Source organism: Pelmatolapia mariae, linkage group LG4, assembly GCF_036321145.2.
Source record: "Pelmatolapia mariae isolate MD_Pm_ZW linkage group LG4, Pm_UMD_F_2, whole genome shotgun sequence".
Taxonomy (NCBI): Eukaryota; Metazoa; Chordata; class Actinopteri; order Cichliformes; family Cichlidae; genus Pelmatolapia; species Pelmatolapia mariae.
The window spans coordinates 31,406,199-31,432,905 of NC_086230.1; the positions used below are offsets into that span (position 1 = coordinate 31,406,199).

Below are 26,707 nucleotides of genomic sequence, written 5' to 3' on the forward strand. Positions count from 1 at the left end.
TAATGTAATTAAATTAATTATTATTCACTTGTATCTCTCTGAGTTGCGTATTCTCTTAAATCTATTAAGTGCAAAATTATGAAGCCAAACTTCATGATTATGAAGCTTCTGTGAGAACAAATGCACTATAAATATCTTAATATTTGCTGTAGTACTAATCACTCTGTTTTCCAAGGAGCAAATACAAGTCATAAAAGTCATTCATAAATCAATTATAGTGATAATATTAAAGAGACTCCACATCTCTAAGTGAGAAATGGGCTAATTTTCTCAAACAACTTTACAACTGAACTTTTTGCTACCGAAGGGGTCGCCCCCTGCTGCCCATTAGAAAACAGGTTTAAGGAATTTCATCACATTTTTAATGCAACCCTAACCCTAACAATGCAATATACAAAGTTGTGGATACAGCGAATAAAGCACGCCACCACAGGACTCCAGAGCAGTGCAGACGTGTTCTCTGGAGTGATGAATCAGGTTTCTCTGTCTGACAATATGATGGACGAGTCTGGTTTTTGCAGTTTGCAGGAGAGCAATACTTCTCTGAGTGCAGTGTGTTAAGTGTAAAGTTTGGTGGTGTGGGGTTGTTTTTAAGCAGTTCAGGAAATGTCCAAAGGAACATTTTGGACAATTTCATACTCCCAACTTTGTGGGAACAGTTTGCCGATGGCCCTTCCTGTTCCAACATGGCTGGGCACCTTCCACAAAGCGAGGTCCATAATAGATGAGCAAGTTTGCAGTGGAAGAACTTAACTGGCTTGCAGCGTGCTGACCTCAACCCCATGGATACCTTTGGGATCATTTAGAGTGGAGACTATGAGCAAGGACTTCTCGTCTAACATCAGTGTCGAATGTTCAAAACGTCCCATAAAGTCACTCCTAAACCCAACGGGAAGCCTTCCCAGAAGAATTGAAGCTGCTATAGGTCCAAAGGGTGGACCAAGATCATATTAAATCCTGTGGATTAAGAACGGGATGTCACTCAAGTTGGTAATTTGTTTACTGAGCATAAATAAACTTTTGCACCTCAGAATCAGTTTGGTGCACTCCATTCTCCAGCCATTGGTCATGTGACACAAAAAGGGTACACACAATATCAACGTCATTAGTGCCACTGTAGTGCAACTGACTCAAGGTGACCGAGGCTGGACTACACTGCCTGCTGGATGCTGGCATGGCATGCATGTCCGAGTTGTTGCTGCAGCCCTGGATGTCCATGAAAGTGCCGTGTGGTACTTGTGTCAGTCTTGCGGCACCCCCGCAGTGTGCAGGTAGGCTTTGTTCTGCTCAAACAAAACAAAGCCTACCTGCACACTGGCAGAGAAGTGTAGGTCTTTCTGCATTTCTGATATGTCATGTGTAGATGGGAGATAGCCATACCACCTATTAAACATCTCGTATATACATGTGTTATAGTTTTGGACAGACAAGGTGTAGTTCAGTGATTCAGTTTAGCTAGTAAAGCTGTTTAAGTCACCACACCTCTAACTTTGAGCCTTACTGGTATCCAAATGGATTAGTAATACAGGAATTCACCCTGTATAGAGCTGTATATTGTTGCATGCTGTAAACATGATTATTTCTGCTGTAAAGTTGAGCTTTTTAACACTATTTCATGGTCATTAGAGGAACTGCAGATTTTCACTGACGTTATTTTTCATCTCTGGGTTTACTGCTCGGATTAAAAATGAATCTGAACACGTTTTGCTCACCAGTCCATTTCAAATAACTGTTTGTTTGTTTTTTCTGTTGACTTTTTGCAGTTCGATTGTTTCATTTAATGATGATGTCATAAGTACACTGTTTACTGTATCAAATGTTTGTTATATAACATAATGTGAGTATCCAGCAGAGATACTTAACTGCTACATTTTATGTGACTTTCCAACACTGTTATAGTGCATTATGCCTACACACCGCTGCTGTAAATAGATCTGCTTTCCTTACCTAAAGCTCACGGATCTGACAAGGCAGCATTTGCATTATAGATATGTGGTTACCATGGCAACTTAGTCAAACACAATGACCTTAAGCGAGAGGCTAAAGAGGAGTGTTGGAAATCAAAGTTTCACATGTGGAAGTGTGTCTGCTTTGGCATGAGGGCCTGTTGTTGGGACTTAATGACCAAATCAAAACACTGAGTACACTTGTTTATGCAGGCGAGGAGATTCTAAATGGCACAAAATGGGATGGATGGCACCTCAATAATTACCAATATCAAGGACAATTTTGCCTCTCTTCTGTCGCACCTGCGCTTTATGCAGCAGGTTCAGACCGCTTCGTCCTCATGACTCGCTGCTGCTGTTTCAGACCGTCGCCACCGCAGCTGCTGGAGCCCACTTTGGAGGCAATTATTTTTGCTTTGACTGAATCAAGGCTCAAGGAGACAGGAGCCGCATACTGATCGATGTAAGTGTCTGTCTACGTCTCTGCCAAATGACTCCATTAGAAAAACGTACATTCATAGCACGAGGCAGCTTACAACTTCAGCCGCATTACTTTGAGTTTGTGTTTGTTGCATTCGCTTTTTTGACATCTTGTTAGATTACTGCTCTTCTGTTGCTTTCTGTACCTGCCATGTGCAACACAACATAAACATCTTTAGGAGTCAAACACACACTTTAATCTGAATGAAAGTGCAGTGAACACTGTTCTTCCTGAGCACTGGGCACATGACCCCCCTCATCCCCAACTGAAGCCATGAGGATAGAGTTAATCTTATAGTGTCCAACAATGGAAAGCATGTAACTGAGTACTTTTACTCAGTTAGGTTTACTGAGATACAGTTCTGATGTAATCTGTTTAGGTATCATAGGTTACATATACCTCAGTTCCAATGTTCCCTCTAATTTTTCATGTGTCTGAGCGAACACACAAACTCCCTGAGCGATCCCTTGGACCACTGTGAGCAACAGCAGACGTGTGCACTGTGGTCACGCCAGCATCGAATCCATCCAAGTTACATGGTTTATTAAAATAATCAAATTACAGCATTTATGTTTGACTAGTTTTAATTAACTGCTTTAGCCCACTTACGATGAAAATTTAAAAAAAAATCTTGTTCATGACCTGTGTAGTATGTTAACACTATTGGAAGTAAAAAGTAACTTGAACTCCAATTTTGAAAACACAACTTTCTTTTTTTATAAAGCTCTGACTTGTATTATGAGTCTGTGGTCTGGGAGAGAGTCCTGTAACTCTCTGTCTGCAAAATACAGTATATAATGACCAATGTTGGGCAGTTAATTATATAGTTACTTTTTCAAAAAAGTAACTGAGTTATGCAAACAACGAAGTTTTTTGCAGCTGTTTACCTAAAAATGCAGCCAAGGCGTTTTTTTAAATAAACATTTCAAACTATTTACAGAACAATCAGCTGTTCTGCATCAAATTTGATGCCACACAAATTATTTGTGCCACTACAAAAAAAAAATAATAATTTCTGTCTACTATGAGATAAAGGAGAACAACAGCCTGATACCTGCAGGCCTGACAACAGATGTATCACTCCTGTAACACCTGTAACATTCAGCAGCTGCCTCATTGTTCTTACACACACAACAAAACTATTGACTACACTACACACTAACTACACAAGATTTGCTCTAAACGTCGCAAATCTTTCACATCTCAAAACACCACCGTCACTCCTAAAACTTCCACCTTCCTAAACAACTAAATGCCATGTTGCCATATTATTTTTTGATTGGTCGACATGGTACATTTTTCCACCAATAGGAAAGGGTGGGGTTTGGTTTGGTTTTGCTCACAGGCGGAGAGCGCTTTCGAGCGTTTTCCTTATAAAACGCCGTTTTTACCGTTTCTTCCCGCAGTAAATATAAACAACGATAGTATTCAGGAAGAAAACCAAACATTGCAGATATTTTTATCATAACTCTGGTTTTACGTGGCCGATCAACACAATTTAAAAACTGGTATAAAGTCCACACTTTTTCCGTCAATTGTTCCGTCTGTCCTGCTCACATCTCCAATGGTTGAACACGTTGTCATTAACGTGGCTTCACTCCACATCAGCCACGCGCTTTGCTAGCTAAAACACCGGTGTCGGCACATAAGGACGCTGTCATAGCCTGTCAACGACGTTGATTAGCTGCGTATATACGAATGTGAATCGCATTATTGGCTGGACTATGGGATAAGGTGGCATCGTTGTAATCCCATACGGGAGCAGCCAGTCACTCACTGACTAACACTGCAAAACAGAACTGTTAAAGTATTAATTTTAATTTCAATTCAGGTTAGATTTTTATTTTTGTGCCCAACGCAGATTTTCTGTGCGCAGAGACCGTGCCAGCAGTGCGCAATTGCGCACGCGCGCAGCTTAGAGGGAACATTGCCAGTTCACAGATTCAGCAAGGTGCTGGAAAGCTTCCTCTGGGATTCTGGTTGATGCTGACATGAAATCGTCACACAATCGATGTAGATTTGTTGGAGCACACACGAGCTGCCCTGTTGAATCGTGATCTGGTGACTGTGGAGACCACTTGAGTACAGTGAACTCCCTGTCATGTTGAAGAAGCCATTTTAAAACAGTCTGAGCTTTGGGACACCTTATCCTCCCAAGAGCAGCCATCAGAAGAAGGTTACGGGATTTACATGGTCAGCAACAATATTTAGGTATGCTGTGACTTTTAAATGATCTAAATTTGCTACTAAGTGGCCAAAATATCTGATCCTACCATCCAGATATCAAGACTCATAATACCAGGGGACGTTTTTCCAATATTTTATTGTCCAATTTGGAGAGCCTGTGTGAACTGCAGCCTGTGTAGGTCAAGTTTTCATGTAACAAATCTGTATTAACACTCAAAGCTTCATGTCCATGAAATTATGTGCGTGTTTTTTTACAGTTTTTCTACATTAGATGTTGCTCTGATTTTAAACTATTTAATATAATAAAATATTTATAATATAGATATCTTGTTCTTGGCTTCCTTTCTAGGCAACCCATGTAAAACATCTGGAACTGCCCCTGCTAAGCACTAACTTTCTGTGATGTTCTTGAGAGAAAAATACTGTTGTTAAAGTCCCGCTTCTGATTCAATTCAGTTGATTTTTAACATCCTAAATCATAAAATAAAAAGCTATTTTCCTCAGTAGCCTTCCACAGGAGCCAGAGAATATTCTTAACTTTAGACAGTTGGTTTGGTAGTGTGAGCACTGCTGCACCACAAACATCACTCATCCTAATGTTGCAGTCCTCCTGTGAACTCATTCTAGCAGCATTAGCATCCAGGCACTCTGACACATCTGCTGACAGTTTATGCTCTGCCGATTCTCTTAGTTTGCCTTTCTCCCACCAGACAAACAGTAATCATGCTACTAACTAATACCTTTTAAATAAACATTGTATGCTATACAATAATAAAACCTTAATGCCCTGGGCATGTGCCCACTTTTCCCATGCAGTTATCTGTCTGTGTAAACACTGGATAATAAATGATATTAAATAGGTAGCCAGATGAGATAGTCAGTTGAAAGAGATTGTTGCATCTCTTGTATTAAAACCAAATTAATCCTTCGGTTACATCTTGATTGCAAATATAAAAACAAGAAAACTCTTTCTGCACAAATGTTTCTGAACCAATCTGTACTGTATATGGTTTTGCATTTATGCCAAAAGTGGCAGGAGGACACAGAGGGGGGTAATGTGACATTAGACTGAATCATCAGACTAGTGAAGAGCTGGGTAATTTTAGATTTTAAACTCTTGCATAAACTTAGTTTATCTAAACTTTGTGGTTAATTTCCCTTAAATGCATGCTGTGGCTTCTTTGTGCTCAGTTTATGTGTAGGGTTTTATTTAGTGCCTCTTTACAGATGTTTTAAGTGTGTCTCTTTTGTGAGTGTTTGGTACCTCTTTTTGGTTATTTTAAGTCTCTCTAATTGGGTTTCTTTGTGTCTCCTTTGTAATTCTAATTAGCTATTTTAGGTCTATTGTTGTAGAACTAGGTCATCACCTTACAATATAAAACGCCTGAGGCGATTGCTAGTGGTGGGCGGGTCGATCCAATCCATGTGTAATAAGATCGATACTTTAGTTTCTGCATGCACTGCTGCAAAGGGGCAACCTGGCTGCCTGTGTAAGTGCCTCTGCTTTCATGTGTCACAGCGCAGAGCAGCCACAGTTTGGTCCTGTCACGTGTCTCAGCAGCGCTAGGCAAAGAAGCAAGCATGTTCAGGTAGCCAGGCCACCCAGCAGCGCAGTATGGCAGAGAGTATCCAGGTACATGATGGTGGTAACAGTAATATTTTAGTTATTTTCAGCATTGCTGTAATTTTTAAAGTGCAGCTGGCTAATTCTTATTTTAATCAACTAAAAAAGTATAAATTACATTGAGACCTTGATATAATTGAATTAGAGCAAACATTCCAATTATAATATGGCTCAGATTTGATTGAATGTAATTACCCCTTTGTGTTAACTGTGAAACAGATACAGTATGATTATTATATTTAAAATACAACTAGATGTGCTACAGACTTACTCATTATAGTATTTCTGTCCTGGGTTTGAACTCATTAATAACTTAAAGGAAAAATCCCCCCAAACACTTAAAGGTCATGAAAACCCATTCACATTTAGCAATGGTGGTGCATCTATGTTAATTACTAAAAAGTATCAGTATCGGCGATAATCGGCCTTGTATTTACTCAGTATCGGACCAATACCAAATCTTAGAGTATTGCACACCACCAGCGATTGCTTTGATTTGGCACTATCGGAATAAAATTAAATTGGATTATTTTGTGTCTGTAGTTCTTTCACGTCTCTGTGGGTTTTTTTTTTTTATCTTTTATTTTCCGTTTGGTGTCTCCTTGTGGTTAATTTGTTTCTCTTTAACATTGCTTTGTGATATTTTGGGTTGTTTGGTGTCCCTTTGTGGTTAATTTGTATCTTTTTTCTGTTTGTAGTTCTTTTGTATATCTTTGGGTTGTTTAGAGGTTCTGTGGCTACTTTCTCTTTTTTGTGCTTTTAAGTGTCTTTTTGATTATTTTACATCTCTTTTGTGATTGTTTTGTGTCCCTATTGCATCCTTTTTTGTCTCATCTGTTATTTTGTGTCTATGTTTTATGCCACTTGTGATTGTTTTGTATCTTTTTGCGGTCCTTTTTTATTCACAGCTCTCAGAGTGACTTTTCAGTAAGAAACAAAAATCCAAGGCCGAAGAACATCTTGGACCGCCGCACAAATATCCAGCACCCCATTAAATCCATTTTGTGGTTTGCCTTGCAACAAACTATTCTCCTATGAATGGAGCAGTGGGAACAATGGATTCTTCATAATGGACAGAGTACAATGATGAAAGCCATTACAGCGAGATCAGTCAAAGCGATGCAGACAGAAGAGTCTGCAGCAGGCAGATTACCTTATCTCGTAACAAATACTCCAGTTGATTGGCATTGGTGGCAATAGATCTAATTTGACAAGGGTCAGCTCAGAACAACCCATCTGAGAGACTTATCTGGCCCATTCATGTCTCTGCCGAATTAGTTTTTTGGTAACACAGAGTCACATTCTGTCAGTTTTTCCTGCAGCAGCACAGTCACACGCTAACTTAAAGTAATATTCTCAACCAAACCTTCCCTGTTTGTGTATACTATCTCCTTTATGATTAACAATGTTTGCACGCGCAGCTTCAATTGAACCATAGAGAGGCGTTAAATAATAAAATCAGGGTTTGTTTTATATTTTATGACACATTCATAAATGAATAGTCAGTATGCTTAACAACTGAAGTGCTTCTTTAACAGCAGTAATACACTCAGTGAGGACTTCATTAGGAACGCCGTACTAATACTAATGCACTCAGCCTCTCTTGGCTGTCAAAACAACCTAATTTCTTGGTCTGGACAAGATGTGGGAAATGTTTATTTGAGATTCACATTATTTCTGCAGGTTTGTTAGCTGCACTGTTATGATGTGAATCCAGCACATCCCAAAGGGACTTTTTTAATTGGTTTCAGAGCTGGTGACCAGGAAAGAGACAATTCTGTGTATTTTCATACTGGAAATAGCCACTGAAAGATGGCAAACTGTGGCCGTAAATGGACTCAAATCGTCAATAACAACACTGAAAACAACATTCAGTGTGCTATGGAAACTTTCCACACCATTACATCACCAGCAGCAGACTTTACACAGCACAGGTTGTATGCCAACCTGCAGGCACACAAAGTAATCATTTCCTTTTCATCGCCGGTAGTTGCACTTCCTCCCTTTGTTTCCGTTTAAGCAAATTATTTACGCAGCATATAAGCTGAAATCTAGTGTATGTACTTCCATGTTCTTGACAGATGGTCTCCTGTACTCTGAATTCTCTTCTGCATTGCAGCATCTTTTTGCAAATTTTGGCTGTCTTTTGTTTGGGCTTTTTTTGTTTTGTTACTTTTTTAGTTTTTTGTTCCATATAAAAAATTCCATATAAAAGCCACCATTCGGTTCTTAAGGGATGACATATAAACCCTGCTTCTAGGTACAAACTACACTGTGTTTATTAAGGCTGTTGTCATTTTAACGTGTTTTAATGCTTTGTATCTTGTTCTATTTAATCTGAACAAGCCCTTAAAAATAGTCAGTGATCACTATTGGCCTCTCTCAGTTTTTATTTCTGCCATTCATCTGCAGCACATTTTAAAGCTTTGTTTTTAAAACCTTACGATGTAACTACAGCCCATCAGCTTTGCCATGAGACTCACAGTTTGCCAGACACCAAATATTTGAACAGGTCAGAAAAGCATCACTCTGAGGCTAACAAAGACTTGAATGAGTACATGAAGCTGAAGATCAGGAGGTTTTCATAGTGAGTAATCCAAATCATGCAGCAATATATAAATGACTAACCTCGTATTTTGGATGGATTATCTCAGATGCTGTCCTGATGAAGTTTGGTCCGTTTACAGCATGTTTTTCCTGTCGTGTGATTGCATTCGTCTCTACCCATCTGGGGCTCTCACATTTAATTGAGTGGAAAAAAATTAAATGCATCCTCCAGCTTCACGCTGCAAAAGTGTTTTTAATATCCTAACCATAGCTCTTTAGCTAGCCAACACGCAGCATACCATTATACGCCAGCTGGCCCAACTTCAGTAACCCTACAAACGTCCCTGCTGCTTAATTGTCCTTCTTCATTTTATCCAAAGTGATAGCAGAGCTGTACATTTTAGGTTTTCAGAAATCCCTCATAGTATATCATATTTAGATGGAAACTGGAAGCTAACTAACTGCTAACTTCTGTTTTTCATGGATGCCTGGATGTTAAACTTTATTGTTACACCTGGTAGAGCAGCCACACTGATCATTTTATTACAAATGAAAGAATTTAGACAGTTTTAAACTCTCGGTGATGGCTAATGATGTCAGACTTAAGAGGCAGATAGAAAAAGATAAGATGAATGTCGCTATCGTGACATCATCCATTGGAGTTTGAAGCCCCGAGGATTTCTGCCATCACCATCTTTGTGTTGAAACTTGATGTGAGGAGAGAGGGGTTGATCTGACTGTGAAAGCCAATGAGCATAATCTAAATGATCCTCATTTTTGAAACTTAGAATGACCAACATTTATAAAACTGACTCCTTTTTCTCAGTATGACTCGAAATTTAATGTCTGTGGAGTTTAACGTTTGGCCTCAAGTGGCCATTAGAGGAACTGCAGCTTTGGGTCAGTCCCATTACAGGCTGTGTATTCATGCTGCTAATACCAAACTTTAACGCTAGAAGGTGAGCCTGTGCCCACTGCAGACTCACATTTGTTTTTTCTGTTTTTCTCTTAAGGAAGAGGGCTAAGCAGAGGTTATCTCCTTCTGTCATTCACCCACCTCTGAACTCTGGCATCAGCAAAGAGCGTCCATCCAAACAACTGCTGCTCATCCATCTTTCTGACCGAACTCTCGCAAACCAGCCTATCTGCTGCCAGCAGTCATGCCAGACTCATGTTAACTGAAGGAAGGTTTTATGCTGTGAAGCCCTGCCAAATGACTGGCTGACTGCTGGTCCTGATAAAGTGCTTTGTGAGGGAATATTCTGTTGACAGCAAATGTGACTCTAAAAACTGGATAGTTTGTCTTTTCAATCAAGAGTTTATTGTGGAGGAAAACAAAGAGGAACTATGAAGAGTTCCCGTAAGTGAATCACAGAGCAAAAAGTTATAAAAAGACAATGATCCTGACTCACAAGGTCAAAAATATATCTGGTTTATTGCACAGAAAAATCCACCTACGCACACTCGATGACTTGTTTTTGTCTATTTGCAGATTTTGCCATTTGTTCCACATTAAAGTTGACCTATGGGCCTCAATTCCATCTGGACTCCTGGAATACAGTTGCTTCTCATGAGTCACAGCTTAAATTAAGTCACATGAATCTTATGCTGAACCTTAGTGCTGCCCCTAAGTTCATCCTCTCCCTGCAATAAGACCTTTTAGACATGGACTGTTTTTACCATCATCATCTTGGTGTTTGGTGACTAAGAATCTTTTGGCACTGTGTGCACATATGGCAGCCACCCTAAATCATACTTATCTTTATTAACTCTAATGAGGACCTTAATTTAGGAAATGTGTTAAATAAGACATAAACTGGCAAGAACGTGTTTATTGAGGTCAAGGAGCGAAGGAGCTGGAGGTCTGATGACACACTGTATACTCCTGTAGTGTATGACTATGTCGACATCGTTTTTAAGCCTTTTCACTGTATTTTTCCTACAAGTCAAGGAGCTGCACTCAGGTGCTTGGTTTCTGGTTATGACAGAAGCATCTGTTTCGTAATGACAGTAGAGTGGAAAAAAGTGGAAAAAGTGACACATATTGTTAAAATTACATTTATTTGACCTCATCTTCTGCTGATGAATCATTGCATGCAAAAGTTCTCAGAAAGTACTTATTTACACTTAAAAAAGGGGAAAATATTATCATTTATTATTCAGCAGTTTTACTGCCTAGATCCTCTTGGTTAAATCAGACTGCAGGTGGCCCAGGAACTATAATAAGTTTGACACCCCACAACGGTATGTCCGATCCAGGAGAAGAAGCAGAGTGTTTAAAGCAGTCTAAAGCATGAAGGTCATTGGCAGTTTCTTTTTTAGTGTTAGTGTGGAGTTTTATTGATAACAGTTTTTTATAATTATTTCCCAGGGTCACCCAGTTTCTCCTTGTCTGTCTTTGCTTCCTGTTTTTCTTTGCTTTAGTTCCCTTGTTTCCACTCAGTGATTTATTTTGGTAACTTCCCCCTTTCTTGGTTTACTCAGTTTGCAGATTCTTGTAGATCTGTCCTTCCTCTTCTCATGTCTTAATCTCACTCCTCTAATATAAAAAACAATCCTCAGAGAAACAGTTGACGTCCTGAAACAAAACTACTGAAACATTAACTTTTCAGACCTTCCCGTCAGCGGTTGAATGAAAAATTCAACTTATTTACTGTATATCCTCCAAAAGTATTACTTTTTATTACAAAACAGAAATTTACTGTGTAGCATATCTTCTGCCTTCAAATATCTTTATCACTGATTTTTATTTATCCGAAGTGTCCACAGAGCTCCACTGTTGTCCAACAGCTTAAAAACTGTGTAAAATTGTCCTTTATTACCACAGCCATACACTCCATACACCATATGGTTGAAGGAAATAAAAGAAGCAACATATCAGCTGCTTAAAGTGCCTGTCTCTTTCTGCTTCCTCCTTTTTCTGCTGAATCAGAATTTCCTTTTTGAAGAACTGAACATTTATAAACTTTTTAAAGACTTATGTCAGTCTTTCTTTAAAAATAGAAAACTTGTTGCTGTCGAGGCTGAAGGAGTCCAAAAGTACTGACACACTGAAATATAGCAACAATCTCTGGTGTTTAGAAACGTGACATCCCACTAGGTGGGGCCTCATATTTAAAAATGAAAGAAGTCTGCTCTTTTCAAGTGTTGCCTTCATGCAGATGAAAACATAGCTGATGCTTCATCTCGCTGCTGTGATGTGGCGGCAGAGGAAAGTACATTTTCTCTCCCTCTCCTGTAAAAACATATTCACTTTTAGGTTCCAGTGACGCAAATATTTTGCACGTGTAGTACCTTATTAGGCATGAAATTACAATAAATTAACCTTTTTTAAAGGTTTTGGGGGCATTACCAGAAAGGCTCATAACTAAGGTGGTGACAATGGTGTACAAGTTACACCAAAAAGGTGTTTTACATGGTTATGTATGGGATGGACTGAACAAAATAATGAAGTCAAACAAGTTCGGGTTATGGGTTCAGCAGCGGTTACCATGGAGATCTAACAAGGTTAAACAGCGTGTTTCACATACATGGATACCCATTATGCTCACTTTGTAGTTTATCCCTGTGTGTTTTCGCTCCCTGAACAACTTTCCTAACACAAACCTCTTTGATGTAAAACCATTTTACTTCACATTGTGCTGAAAATCTTTCAATGTCATTAACAGTTCTTTTTTAAATTATCAGTCTTACATTTTTTTGCATCTTTAACTGCTACAATTTCCAGTTACGGTGGGCAGTGGTTGGCACTGCTGCCTAAGAAAGTTCCTGGTTTGAATCCTGGCTTTGGCCCTTTTTCTGTTTGCATGTTCTTCTCATAATTGCGTGCGTTCTCTCCACTTAATGGATGGATAATCATGTTACTTACTTTATATTTTTCTTGAACATAAAGGGTTTGGAAAAACCGAGCAAGTCCTTGCACTGGTGGAGTGGTGCATTGATAACAACTTGGAACAGAATGTCAACTAAACCAAAGAGATCATCGTTGAAGCCAGCATAGCTACACACTACATGTTATCAACAACACCACAGTGGAGGTTGTCATACAGATAATACACATCCTGTCCTTGTCACAGCAGCGTCTGCTCTTTTTGTGCTGAGAGAGAAGAAATGACCTACCCTGTGCATATCTGTGATGTCAGGACGGTTAACTGGAAGTCCCTGCAGCGCGTGGTGACGACAGTGATGATCATTGGGTCTTCTCTTTCCACAGGATCTGCAGCAGATCACTAAACATGCCCCCAAACCACCAGCACTACAAATGACTGGACTGCTCCATGTAGTCAAAACGAAGCTTTACAACAGAGAAATCTAACGTGCAATAGTTATTCTTATACTTCTATGTATATGTGCATTCATTTTCTTCTGCTTATCCAATTAAGGGTCACAAGGAGGCTGGAGCCTGTCTTAGCGTACACCCTCACCAGTCTGTCACAGGGCTAACACAAAGAAACAGGCAACCATTTACACTCATATTCAAACTTACAGCCAACTGAGACTCTCCGATTAGCCCACATGTAACCTCAGTAAGTGCATGTCTGCATGACTCAAACCCAAAACCATCTTGCTGTGAGGCTACAGTACGTTATATGTTATATATGTGTATATATACTCACTCTGCATATACATATAACAGTATAATACACAGAACCTTTCTTGCACTATTATGAACCAGGCAACATATTTTCATTCAGATTTACACTGTCTGGTGTTGCCAGTGGCATGTTGTGCTATTGGCGCACTTCATAACTCATGCGAAGGCTTTAAAGCTTTTCCAGAACCAGACACTCGTGCACATCCAAATGAAAACAGAAAAAAACCCTCATGATTAGGACACATTTGCAACGTTCATGTTGCAGCTGGCTTTCATATTTTTATTTTTAACACAGTGTGCTTCTGTGAAGGCCATTTCATTTTTCATTTTTTCTTTCTTTTTTGTGAACTTTAGTTGTAAAAGTGTTGCAGTGCAGAATACATATTTACAATATCCTCTGTATAAAGTGTGGGTGTTTTAAGCGAAAGCTTCAGCCTACATCTTTCCTGTCAGCAATTTGAGTTCCTCAGATTTAAGTCATTTATGCAGTTTTATCAGCATTCCTCAGTTATTTTTGAATAAACAAATATTTTAATAGTTTGAGCATTTGCTGTTGATCTTTTTAGAGTATTCATAAACTGGAGTGCTTCTGTGAAAGCAGTGGATTTGAATGTCTTCTCCACCACCTCGCTGTTGTTTTACATTAAAAACGCCTGATTTCATCCTGTTGATGTTATGACATTACTTTTAGTGGTCACAGCTGTAGTATTTGTGTAATAACATGTAATAGCGATAAGGTCATGAATGAGCTGTCTGTTGCTCAATGGGCATTTTACCATGTTTCACGTCATCAGACGAGTTGTAAGCGGTGCTGTTGGCTGAGCTCTGGAGCGCCTCCAGTGTCACTGCTGTGTCTCTGAATGGCAGCGCCGGCCCTCTTTTCACTCTGACTGAGTTTGTTTCCTGTGCAGCCGTCAGTCGCTCTGCACCATCAACAACATGGCCATACGCAGAAAAGACAGCTTCCTCTGGGGAAAAGGTATGCCTATTAATCTTTTACTTTCAATCGTTGTCATAAGCTGCCGCTGCTTTAAAACTAAAAGTGGTTTTGATGATGTTTGTGTTGACTATTTGTGTGGTTTAGTTTACAACTCAAACTGCTTACAACTGCTGCTTTGAATATCATGCTATTTTCATATTACTTTTAACGCACAATGATGTCTTTGCCTAGGAAGGAAACTGAACTTTTTTACAATGTTATAAAAAATTACTTGAACTTAAATTCTGCTTTAGTGGCTGCACTGCACTCAAAAGTAACCCTTTTTGTTTAAAAGAGGAAGAAAAGCAGCTATTTTAAGCGTGTTGATTGACCACTTCTTTAACCTGTGAAGGGTGAAGGTGTGATATATGAATGTGTGTGAAAGCGAGTGGGGGGGTGTGAGTGGTTGTCAAGACAGTCCACAGAGTTGCATGTCTAATTAATGCATTATCAAGTGTATTTGTCCCCATCCTGAAGTGTAACTGATGCTTTCTGTCACCCAACAGCACCAATCAAACTCCCACCAGAAGCGAGGAGGCAGGGTGAGGCGCATGAGTTTGAGCTGCTGGATGACATTCAGGTACTGCGGTGAATATTTTCCTCTAAGGTCTTTCATTAAAATGCCTCGTTATTCTCCTGTATGCACCCACTCCTAGCAGCCTCGGCAGAGTTTTTCACAGCGCACAAAAGGCCATTCATACATAACATTTAATTGAGATATGAAGGATTTGAAGGCTGCTTTATAATAGCCGACAAACTGACCATGAATCATTGAGTCTGCGAGTATCTGTGATGTAACACCAAACCTTGGTCTTTCTCTAACGTCACTGCCTTCTTTCTTGCAGAAACTCAGATTGGAGATCAATCACGTCATGCCTGAAATCCACAGCCCTGAACTGAAGGAGCAGAAGTGAGTATGAGGACAATTCTTATAGCAGCTTCTTGGACTGGGGACTAGCATTCTTATTCTCTGAGTCAGCATGGCTTCTTCCTCTTGTTTAAGATACACTTTGATTCAGCTTAGTCTCCTACACCACACGTAACGCTCAGTCGCGCAGCCACCTTTACTCAGATTTGCATTTGACCAAGTCAGAAGCAGGGGCATTTCAGTGTGATGATGCACTGCACAAGCCTAATAAACAAATCGGATTAACTGTTTTAGGTTGTTGGTGTTAGGTTTACCACCTATTAGACCTCAGAGGTCTAAAAAAATATGCAGGATGCCACTTTTCAGACCAGCCAATCCCATATTTAGAATCCCAAAGCCCACTATGTAATCTGTAAATATTCTGTGGCCCAAACATTTAGTTGCATCTCTAAGTGATACTTTTGTCACGTTAGGGAAACCCTTTGCTTTTAAATAAGAATATAACCACAATACAACGAGCTGGCAACCAGCTGAGTTGAGTCCTTAATGCAAAAAGAAAGATTTTTGCAAACCCTCAGCAATCTGTCTGATAGTGACCTCACTCAACCTAAATACAGCTTGCCTCCCATCAGAAGACCTGACCAACTGCAATCTAAAGTGGTTGTCCAGAGGTTGAGGCTGTTGCATGCTCACCTTCTGAGTAACCAGCTGGTCAACCAGTTGTAGAATCAGAATGATCAGACAACCATTAGTTTTTCAAACTCACACAAGGATTTTCCATTGGAAAACTACTCTCAGCTCCTTTTCTCCCAGGGAATATTTTCCTCATGAGCTCATTAGTTGATAATTTCAGGTCATCTTGTATTTATTTGTGATTGACGAGTTATTAGCCAAAAAGAGCACAGTTTCATCGTCAGATTCAGCCCTTGTTTTAGCTAGCTGGTAGTTCAAGAAACCCAAAAGCTCAAATTGTGACTTCATAAAGAGATTTCACAAACTGTTGGCTGGTGTAGCTACGTCCATCTTTTACACAATAGAAAATGGGTTGTTTTTTTTTATTATTGCTTTTTGTTGGAAATATTTAATTAGAATGTTTTTACAGTGATTTAAACAACCTTTCCCGACTCATATGCAGTACCTAAACCACCCTACAGGGGGCTGTGGTCCACACTTTGGGACTCACTAATAATACTGGACCAAAATGAACGTGTATATCGCTTTAATGTCACAGACGGAGATGTATTTTATAACGTATATGCTGGTGGTGGCCTTGAGCAGTCAGGAGGGGCAGGGGCCACCTACTCCCTCTACAGTTTAAATTGCTTCTCAAGCCTTTTCACCTGACACTTGCGATCACTTTCTCCATAAGTTGTTCCACAAAGAGCAATTTTTGCTGCTTTCCTTTTAAAATAAATCCACACAGTTTAATTCAGGTACTTCACATCCGTGCTACCCTTTATTTTAACCTTTTACCCATTATTTTGCTAAATGTTTCAAAACTTTTTAGTCATCTTTGGAGGCTGGTAATTAGAGACAATGTGTTTTGGAGGAATCAGTGTGATCCAGCACGAACTGGAGCACCAGCTGTAATAAAACAAAGTTAATGAGCACGCTTAAAGTCAAAGAAATTTGGAGAGAAAAATGTCTTTTGACATTATGGGAAGTCCTTATTTGGAGTTTCTGCTTTTTGCTGTTGCACTTATGAGGCGATAATAAGTGACTAGTGTGACACTACATTTACACATAGCTGCATTACTGGCATCGCAACCTCAGTTTCTGAGTACTGCTGCACGCACGCCACAAAAACACCTACCACTTATCACAAAGCGCTCGTTATCGGAAAGTAGTTTGGAGTGTGATAAATGAATTCACAGAAAAAATGATTTATTTTAACTTGAACATTGATCAGTCACAAAGTTAACTTTTCATTGCCTTTTATACCAATATATGTATTATTTATGTTTAGTAAATCGAAAACTGCTGAAGCAAAAGGAAACCAAACATTAATCCAGCAATCTGCTCCTTATATTCAACACGAAAAAAAAAGGCAAACACAGCTCTCAGTTCAAAATAAACAACAAAATGAGCTATAAAACTTTATGATTTATAACATTACAACATTTTTTTGTCTTCTGTTGCAGTAAAAATGTTGCGAGGAACAGGAAATTCCTACGTGGGAAAAAGAAATTTAACATGGACTCCAAAAAAGTAAGTTGATATCATATTTTTGTGTACAAATTTTCATACATTAAGGAAAGATTTTTAATTTAATCTACAAAGTAAGACAATCCTTTACTTTGTTTATTAAAGCAGCTCATTACTCAGTGACCTCAGGAGATCTTTTTAAAAACTCCATATCTTCCAGTGACAGCGACAGGAGCAAACAAAGAAGCTAGGTGTTGCTATAGATGGATTTCTGTAGTCGGCTGTAGTTTATATAGAAGACACCAGTCTGAAGCACGCACTAACTACTCACTGAGCAGAAGTAAAACTTGAAAAAGTGCGACACAAGCTGAAAATATACAAACATTGTCCTTCAGTGTTGAAACAAACATTTAATTGGCAATCCACTAGTCAGACCAAACCAGTTGCAAGGAGATTTTCACCAACTAACCCTTAACATCACATGGTCAGTGGTCACATGACTGCAAAAACGTCAGAGCAAGACAGTCTGTTTAGGGTGGAGGTCCAGACAGATGGATGGGTCAACCAAACATCGGTATATGCTATATTTTCCCTGTTTTAAGTCATCCTCAGTGTTTCTTTTAAAAGCGAAATTGTAGCAAAAGGGGGTCAGTACTGTTTCTGTTAAAGTAGCCTCAGATATTGATGTCACTTTTATCATGATGTCATGTAAGAATTATAATGAAGGTCCTGCAACTGTAACCAAGAAGTCATTTTAACCTTTGACTCCAATAACTTTACACTAAAACTCCTAACTTAGATCTTAAAATAAAGACAAGTACCAAGGGTATATGAAGGGGGAAGCTATCCACACGGACAAACAATCATTTTTCTTGAAAAGGTCAGTATTTTAACACGAGAGTCTGTGGGGACTGATTTGAAGCCACCTTCAAGTGGCCATTAGAGGAACTAAAGGCACTTCTTGGGCTTTATGTACAGGTTTGTCTTTGTGCCTAAACCTTGACTAGGTTTGTTAACATAATAGTTTCTATTTTTCAGCATTTTTCAACTTTAATTTTTAGCAGCATATCAGTGCCTCATCCAGTAACCCAACCATTGTGGGTGGCACAAGCATTATCTAGTAGGATAAGGGGAGGAGCCAACACCTGTAAGGTCACTGCTCTTGAGCTGTATACCTGTAGATTATACATAAATGGTGCTATTTCTTAGTGCATACTCTTATATTTACTTCTGACATGCGCAGTGTTGTTTATTTCAAGAGATTAAAGGAAACTTTGCTAGTCACAGTAAAAGTTTTAATTCTACTTTCACTCACTTCAACATCTCTGTATCAGAAGGTCAACAGCAACACGGTAACAGAGATATCTGCACACACAGCGGATGTCAAGTTGAGAGATGTGTATGTGATGCTCAGAAGTGCAACCAGTGCACAGGCACAGACGCACAACGTGAGCAAAAGCGAGAAAAACCACATCCCGTTCCCTGAAGTGGGGCAGAGACGCCACTTCACCACTGCGACCTCCATCTTCTTTTTCTTTTTTTTTTGCTTCCTTCCTTTCTGGGTCTTCAGCTCAAAGCTGAGTGTCTCGGCCTGAGCCCGCTCTGCGCTCAGGCCTGCAGAGAAGTGGGCGGATAACACGTTTATAGCCTTCTTGGGGTTAAGGGTGCTAAGTGGAATTGATTTGGTTAGCAGGAGTGTGCGCTCAGAATTAAGAGTCATATTTTGAAGAACTGTCTCTAAGTACCTTTTTGAGATGCAGCGATAACAACATGCAGTATTCATTCAACCCTTCACATCTTGTGTGCTGGTGCTTGGTGGTGACCGTGACTTAAAAGGAGAAGAAGAAAACTTTTTTAATGTGTGATACAACTAGGTTACAATTAGCAGCACTGACAGGAAGAACTAAAAGCTGTGGCCAAAACTTAACACGAAGCTTCCTGTCGCTTAATTTGCCTTCTCGATGAAAACACACCACAGACATTTAATTCACTGATTAAAAACTTGTCCTCCTAGTTTTCAAATTCATTTCTTACATGTCTGACTTTCCATTCCCCCCTTTGCTGCAGGGTGTCCAGTACCTGGTTGAAAATGGCCTTCTTGAATGGCAGGCAGAGTCTGTGGCAGAGTTTCTTTACAAAGAGGAGGGGCTCAATAAGACCGCCATAGGAAACTTCTTGGGAGAAAGGTGGAGTATTAGTATAAGTTTCCCTGCTCCTTCTTTAAAGTTGTGAGATTTAACTAAAAAAACATGAACGTGTGTGCTGAACTTACTAAGCAATTTAATGAGAAACTGCAGCAGGTATACCAGTTTATGTAGATACGTTAAAAAGCCACCAAGATTCACTTTTCACCAGTTTTCCACCCACATACATGATTGGTTTCAGTTTGCACACTAAACATAAAACCATATATACACCTTTCAAAATAGAGTGTTTTTTTGTTTGGGTTTTTTTGTGGGCTGTAGTGTTAGGGGGTTGGAGGGTATCATCGGGGGGGTAGCATTCATAAGCAGACCACTGATGTGGTGAGCTGTTTTGAAAGCACCATCTAACACTAATTGGTGGTTTCAATGTTCCATTAAATATTTTCCAGTGATGTGTGAAAACACTTTTTTGCCCAAAATTTGACATTTTTGTATTGTAGTGCACTTTGTAGACAGACGCTGCACAACCTTTTTCCAAAGGTTGCAACCATTTGTCAAAAACTCCTCTTTAAGATTTTACATAACACGAGATGATGAAAAGAATCCTCTGGTCCTTTGCATATCTTAAAATGAAATAAATACAACCTCAGATGAACAACAGCATGTGACACATTGCACACTGTCATTGTTTATTTAACAAATACTGAACCAAAATGCAGAAGCAATGTCTGAAAAACTGAAAAAGTGCACCGCATGATTCAGTATTTTGTAGAACCAATTGTTTATCAGATTGCTCTCTGTATGACTTTATCGTTCTCTCACATCAGCGTGAGAGAAACGCAGCCCACTCTTCTTTACACAGTTGTTTTAATTCATTGAAATTCGCAGCATTTGTTTACGCAGAGCTCCTTTAAAGTCCCACCACAGTATTTCAGCCAGGTTGAGCTGTGGGCTTTTGCTGGGCCATTGCGACACCTTGATTCTTTTGTTTTTCAGCCATTCTGTCCTGATTTGCTGCTGTGTTTGGTATCATTGTCCTGTTGACCCAGTTTGGGACGAAGCTTAGACGAGGGACAGATGGCCTCAACTGATTTTAGAATAATTTGGTTTACAGAGGATCCATTTAAAGACTGCAAGGTCCCCAAATCATCACCCCTCCTTTAACCTGCCTTTTTGTATTTCTCTGATCATTGTACCTGACCTTACAAGATGTTCCCTGATAGGAGGATTGTAGCATTGTAGCAACACAAACCTGAATGCTCCAGACTAGCATACTGCTTTTATAGTTTATGATCAGCTTATCGAGTGTAATTCATTAGAAATGCCTGGAAAAAGTGTAGTTTGAAAATGTTCTTATTCACATGACTTCATGACTTTCATGTATGCTATGAAACCAGTGTGCTCTGACGGTAAATGTGTATTCTATATTTGAGCCTCATTTTGAGGGTTGTGGTTTTCATTATTCAATTATCTTTCATTGTTTTGGTTGTCACACAGGGAGGAAATGCACCTGAAGATACTGAAAGCGTTTGTTGGTCTGCATGAGTTCTCAGACCTGAATCTGGTGCAAGCACTGAGGTTTGTGAAAGGAAGCTTGGAGTGTTGCAGCAGTTTTACCTTTAGTCTTGCTTTCATCCTTATGATGAAACCCTCCTCCTTCTTACCAGCCTGTGTGTGTTGTTTTTCTTTTTCTTCCACCTTTGCAGGCAGTTTCTGTGGAGCTTTCGTCTCCCAGGAGAAGCTCAAAAGATTGACAGGATGATGGAGGCGTTTGCAGCTCGCTACTGTGGCTGTAACCCCGGGGTCTTCCAATCCACAGGTACAAGCACAAAGAGGCTGATTCATTTTCCCACACACTCCAATTAAAACACACATTTTTGCTTCTGTAATTACAAAATTCTATACAAGACTCATCATCTGCTAAGAAAAATCTGCTTTTCTTTCTGAAAAATAAACCCAAAGCCAGAGAAACATCTCAGGCCTCCCTGATTAGAGTTAACAGATTGTCCAATAAAACTTTTTTTGGCCTAAGCAGCTGTCAGCTGGTGTTTATAATGTGTACACTCGAGAAGGCGATGAAGAAAGCTAAACTGTGGTTTTCTGTTACAGACACCTGCTACATCCTCTCTTTCGCCATCATCATGCTCAACACGAGTCTCCACAACCCCAACGTGAAAGACAAACCCACTCTGCAGCGATTTGTTTCCATGAACAGAGGCATCAACAACGGCGAGGACCTGCCCACTGAGCTGCTCACGGTCAGCTGGCTTCATTATTTCATGGCTTTGTCAGGCCCTGCCTGTACAGTCAGGTGATAGAAAACCCAAGGCGCTGATTGGTGACAGCATTATAGTTTACTCTAATATCCTTTAAATGTATTGCAGAAGTACTGCAATGCTCCTTGGTCAGGGTGGTCAACTGACTGCAGGGCATTTCTTTCATCTCCTTACGTAGCTTACCCTTACTTCTTTAGTGACACCAATAATCTCTGATGGGTTTCCCCAGTAGTACATCATTCTTGCGCAGTGAAATGCAGTTATACCTTAAATCATCCTTCGTGTTACAGTGTTACCTCGGGGTAAAGTTTATGTTATTTTCAGCACTGACTGGAAGCAAGTTTGAACAGAAAATGTAATAGTTGCCTAAAAGTGGCTAGGCAGTAGATAATTTGACAACTCAAGGTAATGCAGAGTTGATTAAAATACACAAGTAATGACGCAAATTAATGGTTGATATATTGGTTAATATTTCTGTGGATAAACTGTTGAAACTGTTTGTTAAAAGAAAAGATAGCACTTGAAATAGCTAGCTAAAATTAATAATATACTTCAGAAATCATTTAAAATTAACAGCAGCAATTTGTTTGCTAATTTTGTGTATACTAAGAAGAAACTACACTCAATTAACATACTTTAAATTATGACTAAATAAACTAAATAAACTACATTTATGACAGAATAGCAGATAAAAACTTGGAACAGTTATTAGCAGTGTTATTTAGTTAATAACATGATTAAGTATCACCATCAGTTTAACTAATGTGCTAATTTAATGTTAGTTTTGGATAAACAGCTAAAGTTAAGCTAACACTGGATTTGTTCAAGCATACTGTAATATTTAAGCTGTTAAAATGCTTGGCTAATAACATGACTAAATAAAATTAGCGATAAAATATGGCTAGTAGTTAAATGTTAGCTAACAGTTGAAGTCATTAGCTAACAGAGCAAAGCTTTTAGCTAAACATTGCAGATTACTGGTTGAAATTAGTTACTTGAATAGTTAATCACAAATAATTAGTATATAATTTTATTAAATAGATAATAAAAGCAGTGAGTGAATGGTTGAAAAACGCAGTACATTATAGGCTGAAGAAAGCTAGTCCTTCCAGAGTACTTGAGTTTTCTTTAAATACTAAGATACTGTTATTTTTACTTATTTAATAGACCTAACCATTAGGGGTGCAACGATACACAAAATTCACGGTTCGGTTCGGTTCGGTTCGATACTTTGGTGTCACGGTTCGATATTTTTTCGATACAAAAAAATGTTCATGCCTTTTTAATTTGTCATTTATTAAAATTATAAATATATATTTTAACTCAAAAGTACAGTTTTTAAATTTAATGTTGCTGAAACAACAAAGTAATAAAAAAAATAAATCTATCTGATCGAGAAATCCCTCATCTTTGGAAAAAGAGAGTTTATTACAGAGAAATGGCTCTTTCCAAAATAAAAGCTATACTCTTCTTCTGGGCTATATTCTCAGCAGCATATTAAACATATCAGGTCCCCATAAGGAGAATCATGTGCTAACGACTGTCTAAATGACTCGGGTAAAGTCTGTAGCATGCCTGCTTGTTGTTTTTGTCTGCTTCCACTCTCTTTGCACTAGGATGATGTCGGAGTAAATGTGCAGTCATATTCATTGTGTTCCCACTAGTGCTGTCAGCGTTAATCTGAAATGACGTTAACGCCACAACACGGCAAATCTCCGTTAACGAGCTACCGCGGATCGCCCCGTGCGTGGGGCTGGACGACGTCAACACATTAACGAGCAAACTGTGCTAACGCAGTAGTTCCCACCAATGTAGTTGAGCATTGTGTGGCACATCCGACATACTGTTTTACTTTTGTCCATGATGCGCTTACCTTCAGGGTCATACTTCACATGAAGACCAAAATAGTTCCAAAGGCCAGATCTCAATTAGGGTGGGGGAGGTTCAATTTGCCATGTTGCAACTAGCTTAACTTCTGTCTCGCTAGCTTGCGCTGCGCTCAGTGGATCTGCGCTCGACAGTGCAGCCTAGGCGGATAAGTCGAACGCAGATCCACTGACATAAAATATCCACTGTCAACACAGACATAAAATAAATAAAAAATTTTGTATTGTTTGATACATATGCGTACCGAACCGAAAGCACTGTATCGAACGGTTCAAAATCGATACGAGTATTGTTGCACCCCTACTAACCATGTATCCCAACATGAAGTAATGTTATTTAAAAAAAATCACTGTCATGTAAAAATATCTAAAAATGTTGGTATTGATCAGGCTAAAATAACCTGGTGATTTTATATGAGTTTATCTGGATGTTTAGGAATCAGGAAAAGACCCACATTTGGGGTTATTTCTTGATGGTTATCTATAGTTTCAGGGATTTTTTTCGTTGTTTCATTGTCTTGTGTTTTTTCCCTATTGATATGCTGATATACGTTAGGTTTCTTTGATGCTAATCTGTTAACCTTTAGTAAAAATGTCACATCTGTGTTTCAACATGATTTCTTGTGTACACTGCACTAAATTACTCAAATCAGAATTTTAAAAATGCTTATTCGATGTTTCTGTGCATTTTCAAATTATTTTCAGAAACTGTACACAAGCATCCGTAGTGAGCCGTTCAAAATCCCAGAGGATGATGGGAATGACCTCACACTGACGTTTTTTAATCCAGACCGCGAGGGTTGGCTCCTTAAAATAGGTGAGATGAAGAAACTAACACCACACGATAAACCCGGACTCCAAGACAGGACGTCAGAGCTTCTCTTTGCTCGTGTTTCTAATGTCTTGTTTGCTTCATTGCAGGTGGTCGAGTTAAAACCTGGAAGAGAAGGTGGTTCATTTTGACAGACAGCTGCTTGTACTACTTTGAATACACAACAGTACGTTTAATTTTTTTTTTCTGCCGCTACATAAGTCAGACATGATGACAATAAAACATGGCCATGTCAAACATCTTCACTCTCATCCTGTAGGATAAAGATCCAATTGGGATTATTCCTCTGGAGAACCTGTGTGTCAGGGCACTACAAGACTCAAGCAAACCGGTAGAGCATCATTCACTTTCTGCATCACATTGTATGACTGCTGAGTTTCCACACACATATTATTTGCCACCACAGCCCTCAATGAATCATACAGCAGTTGCTAAATGAATTTCTAGTGCAAGTGCTCAAAACAGTGAGTCAGGAGGCTATCAGAAGATTATTAAAATAAACAAAAGGCATATGCACACAGTAACGGTGCTACATGTGGGTCTGCATGTGTGTTTAAACAGTTCTGCCTGGAGTTATATAATCCTAAAGGACAAAAGATCAAGGCCTGCAAGACGGAGAACAAAGGCAGAGTGGTCCAGGGTAAACACCAGTCGTATAAGCTCAGTGCAGCCAGCGCAGAGGAACGGGACGACTGGATAGATGCAATCAGGTGAGAGCAACTGATGCTGCAGAGGACACGTGGGCGGCCACATGTGTCAGTGACTCATGTTTATCGAGGCTTAATGTGAAGCACATGATCAGGAAGAGTTCAAACAAGCAACAGTGATCAAACTTATATGACCTACATGTCATCTCAAATCTAAACCTGCAGTTTTATAATGCACTCATTGCCTGGTAACCATACAGAGCAAAGAAATGGTGTTATCTGTAGATAACCAATGGTTTAATAAAATATTAAAGTGTTAGCTAATTAATTTAAATTGCACTGGGAGTTTCAAAGACTCTTGCGTGTTAGAATAAATATAACTAAACTTTCTACCTCACAGGCTGTTTTGTCAAAGCTACAAAGTAACACATATTTGTTGTTTCTGAGAGATATGCAGAGTGTGCTTTTCATAGACACCTTGAACCACCAGCTATGGCAAAATTAGATGCTTAATGCAAATGGGTTTGAAACAGTGACAAAATCTGCATAGGAAGGAAAGAGTCTGTGTTTTACATCCTCTTTCAGTTTTCTGGTGACTTTAGTTCTCTGCCACCTCCAGATCCCCTGTTATATTCATATGATGCCAAATATGATCCCAAGAGGCCTTCCAAGTCTGATGTCATTGTCTCAATTTAAGATTTATGTTGAGGGATGTTAGTCATGAGTGATGCTGCGTGGTTTGAATTACTCACTTTGAAAAAGTGCTGATCCCAAGCTTAATGGCCATACTGAAATCAGGCTTGGTTTCACATGGTGTGCACTATAGCCTACACCATGAGTTTAGTTAGTAAAAATAAATTTCTATTACATATTTGCTCCATAAGAAAATGCAAAAAGAGAAAGACAAAAGGTTACCTAAATGAAAGGTCAAAAAGATGAGTTTTAGGTGCTTTTTCAGGCTCAGTGGGAGAGAGTTCAAGAGTCTGGAGGTAACTGATGCAAAAGCTCCACTTTCTTTAGTTTTCAGCCTTTGGTGCTATATAGACACCAGACCTCATGGGGTATGCTAGGGACATATGTATGTAAAAGTTCACTGATGTTGTGATGCTTGTGCTCACCTATTCAGAGCTCTAAAAGTCTAAACCAGAGTCTTAAAGTGGACTATGAAGTTAATGGGGAGCCCATGCAACTAAATTAGCAACGGTGTGAGTACTTAGAGTACTTAGATATGTAACATGAGCATCCAAAGTGATGTCTGAATCAAAAGACATCCTACTAAAGATTCAGCAAAAGTGGGAAGGGGACCTAGAGTTTTCTTTATCTTAGACACAAATCTGCCAGAGCACAAGCAAGACAACTTTTTTCCTCATTTAGTTAGAGAAAATTGTCATCCATCTGACTTTTAATAGTCTAAGCACCTACGCGTAATCTGTAACTTAGAGGGAGTGAATATAACAGAAATAGTAACGGCCCCAAAATAGAACCCTGTGGCACTCCACAGGCTAGAGAAGTGGAAGAGGACCTGAACTTAGAAGCAGGCACAGAAATTAA

At 39.2% G+C, this 26,707-nt stretch overlaps 1 protein-coding gene across 2 annotated transcripts in view; it reads left to right on the forward strand.

Moving 5' to 3' along the window:
• Positions 1-26,707, forward strand: part of LOC134626522 (cytohesin-3-like) — a 36,768-nt gene that overhangs the window by 6,372 nt on the left and 3,689 nt on the right. The window contains exons 2-14 of one of the 2 annotated variants that reach the window (XM_063472424.1): positions 12,678-13,311; positions 14,174-14,358; positions 14,865-14,938; positions 15,204-15,268; positions 17,368-17,434; positions 19,439-19,557; positions 21,013-21,093; positions 21,222-21,334; positions 21,625-21,773; positions 24,383-24,494; positions 24,599-24,675; positions 24,769-24,840; positions 25,071-25,219. In XM_063472424.1, the coding sequence (XP_063328494.1) occupies positions 14,319-14,358; positions 14,865-14,938; positions 15,204-15,268; positions 17,368-17,434; positions 19,439-19,557; positions 21,013-21,093; positions 21,222-21,334; positions 21,625-21,773; positions 24,383-24,494; positions 24,599-24,675; positions 24,769-24,840; positions 25,071-25,219 (1,118 nt within the window). In that variant the 5' untranslated portion in view covers positions 12,678-13,311; positions 14,174-14,318. The remainder of the gene's footprint in view (positions 1-12,677; positions 13,312-14,173; positions 14,359-14,864; positions 14,939-15,203; positions 15,269-17,367; positions 17,435-19,438; positions 19,558-21,012; positions 21,094-21,221; positions 21,335-21,624; positions 21,774-24,382; positions 24,495-24,598; positions 24,676-24,768; positions 24,841-25,070; positions 25,220-26,707) is intronic. The other variant, XM_063472425.1, reaches the window with a different exon arrangement.